The following is a 2,353-nucleotide window of genomic DNA, read 5'->3' as shown; positions in this document are numbered from 1 at the left end:
CGCTCCGGGCCGGGCCCCACCGGGGCTGCCCCAGCCACCCACTGTCCCTGTGGTTCGTCTGTGTCTGCCACCGAGTTTGGCAACAGCTATTTATGCTAGCTTTAACGTGCAACTTGATTTTAATAACAATCAACAAGGTCTGTGGACAGGCTTGTTAAATATTTAGGGACAACAGCGGGTGCCCTGGGTCTGTTTGTAGGAGCAGCAGCGTGTTGGCTCCCCGGGAGCGGAGCACGGGAGATGATGTTTGGGGAAATGCCGGGAATGATGTTCCCGTGGCCTCGGGGTTTTGCGTGTGAAATGTCGGTCTGAGAGAGGGCCCCAGGGATGGTGCGTGCAGGCAGGGGGGGCAGGAGGTGCCAGGGTTCACCCGGGGTGGCTTTGCCCTCGTCCGTGGGGAGCGGGGACACCCCACATGGGGTTCCTGCTGCATCTGCCCCGGTGTCTGCCCGGCTCAGCCGGTGGCACGGCGCGCCGGGGATCCGTCCCCGCTGCGTCACCCACGGGTGCAGCCTCCTTGTGATGGAGAAGTTCAGCCTGGGAGCGGAGGGAGGTAACGCTGTGAGGAGAGGGAAACTGCATTTCTGCAGCCTTGCCGTGTCCTCTGTGATCGCAGTGCTAAACGAGCGGGGTTTGGCGGGGGGAAGGTGGTCTTTGGGGGTTGGTTTTGGTTTGGTTTTTTTTTTTAGAGATGTGGAATTAATTCCATGTGGCAGATAACTGAGCATTTGCACTGACTGCCAAAAGACATCATTTTGCATTTTTGAGACATTACTATGATTTGCATTAATTAATATTAATATGGCTTTAGCCACAATATTTCTGTGGCGGTCGGCACTTATTAATGGTGCCAAATATGTAAGTGAAGTGACTGGGGCTGCCAGTCCCACACAAGCTGGCCGGGGCTGGGAGCGATGGGGCTGCTCTGTGTCCCCTCCGTCCGGGGCTCTCTGCGCGGGTGCGGGTGGTCGCAGCGGCTGCAGGCGGAGGGTCAGTCAGCGGCCGGGGCCCGGGAAGGGCATGTGCAGGGATGAGCCTGAGCTCACGCAGCGAGGCAGCGACCGGCCAGGTGGGAAAATCCCGCGCATCGCTGTATCCTTATTCCTTCCCCCTCGGACTGGGCTTCTGGGTCGAATTTCGGGGTTTGGGGTGACCTTCCCAGTGTGTCAGGTCTTCCTCGGGTCCATCCTCTTTAAATATGTGTTTCGTGGGAGGTGGGAACTGCACTTTGGAGAGAGCGTGGACATGGGCAATGCCTTCCTCTGCTGCCCAGTTCACTTCTGGCATTTCAGGTGAGGTGGCAGCAGTTCTCCACTGGTCACCACCGGGAATAACTGGGGGGATTCAGCTTTATGTGCCGCCAGGCTTCACTTTGGGGTAAACTTTGGCTGATTTTGTTTTCTGGTCAATTCTTTCTGTGGTGATCATCCTGTCAGCCGGAGTGATGCTGAGGCCAGGTTTGCCTGCAGCGCCGGTACCCGAGTCGGGAGGAGGGACAGCCCTCCCCTCGCGCCCGGATCCCCTGTGCCCGCAGTAACACACTCCTCTGCTCTCTCCCCAGGATCGACAAGACGATGCTCGCCAGCCTGAAGATCAAGTGAGTACCCGCGCTCTTCTCTCGCGTGCAGTGATTTCCCTGTGAGGGATGTGGTGCTGGGAGATGGCTGTGTCGGGGGGGGACACGCTTCCTCGCGAGCCGGGCTGCCGTCCCGGTCCCAGCTGTGGGCAGCGGCAGACCAACCGCATCTGCCTTCTCCTGGGATAGTTTTGTGTGTGTCCCACAGCTCGTTTCCCTGTGAAGTCCAAAGCGCTTCATGCACCGGATGATTGTAATAAACACATTGACACAATCGCTGTGTGATCGGGGGGTTAAGGTGCGGACGGTGCAGGGCTCGGGGCGGCCGCTCTGCCCTGGGAGGGATGGAACACCATCAGGATGGGCACCCACTGCGCTGCTGGCTGAAATTCAGTGTAGCCTGGGGGATTATTTTTTTTTTACTTTGTTTTTGAATCTTGCAATCTGGTAAGGCGGTGGGTGTCTGTTGGACAGCGGGTGCCTGTGCTTGTTGCCCAGCTCCGGCTCCCGTACTGTTGGGGGGGCTCTGGGGGTTGCCCTGAAAGGGACAAAGATGCTCTTGGCACCCAGGAGGGTCCATGAGCCCGAGGTGTTGCTTGGCGGGCCCATCTGGGGTTTGCCACAGGCTTGCTGACAGCGGTGGTGTGGGCTGTGTGGCTCCTGGCGAAGCGGCGGCTGGGCCGGATCCTGCCATGAGGTGGCGTGAGGTGTGTGGGATCACTCCCCCGCTGCTTCATGTCAGGGCAACGGAGCTGGTGGGGGGTCTGGAGGACAAGT

General features: G+C 59.0%; 1 protein-coding gene across 1 annotated transcript in view; it reads left to right on the top strand.

The window, feature by feature from the left end:
- Positions 1 to 2,353, top strand: part of RAP1GAP2 (RAP1 GTPase activating protein 2) — a 76,676-nt gene that overhangs the window by 15,813 nt on the left and 58,510 nt on the right. The window contains 1 exon segment of the mRNA XM_009881472.1: positions 1,562 to 1,597. Within this exon segment, the coding sequence (XP_009879774.1) occupies positions 1,562 to 1,597 (36 nt within the window).

The sequence above is a fragment of the Charadrius vociferus genome, unplaced genomic scaffold, assembly GCF_000708025.1.
Source record: "Charadrius vociferus isolate BGI_N301 unplaced genomic scaffold, ASM70802v2 scaffold323, whole genome shotgun sequence".
In the NCBI taxonomy this organism is placed as follows: domain Eukaryota; kingdom Metazoa; phylum Chordata; class Aves; order Charadriiformes; family Charadriidae; genus Charadrius; species Charadrius vociferus.
This window is presented reverse-complemented; position numbering and strand designations above follow the sequence as displayed.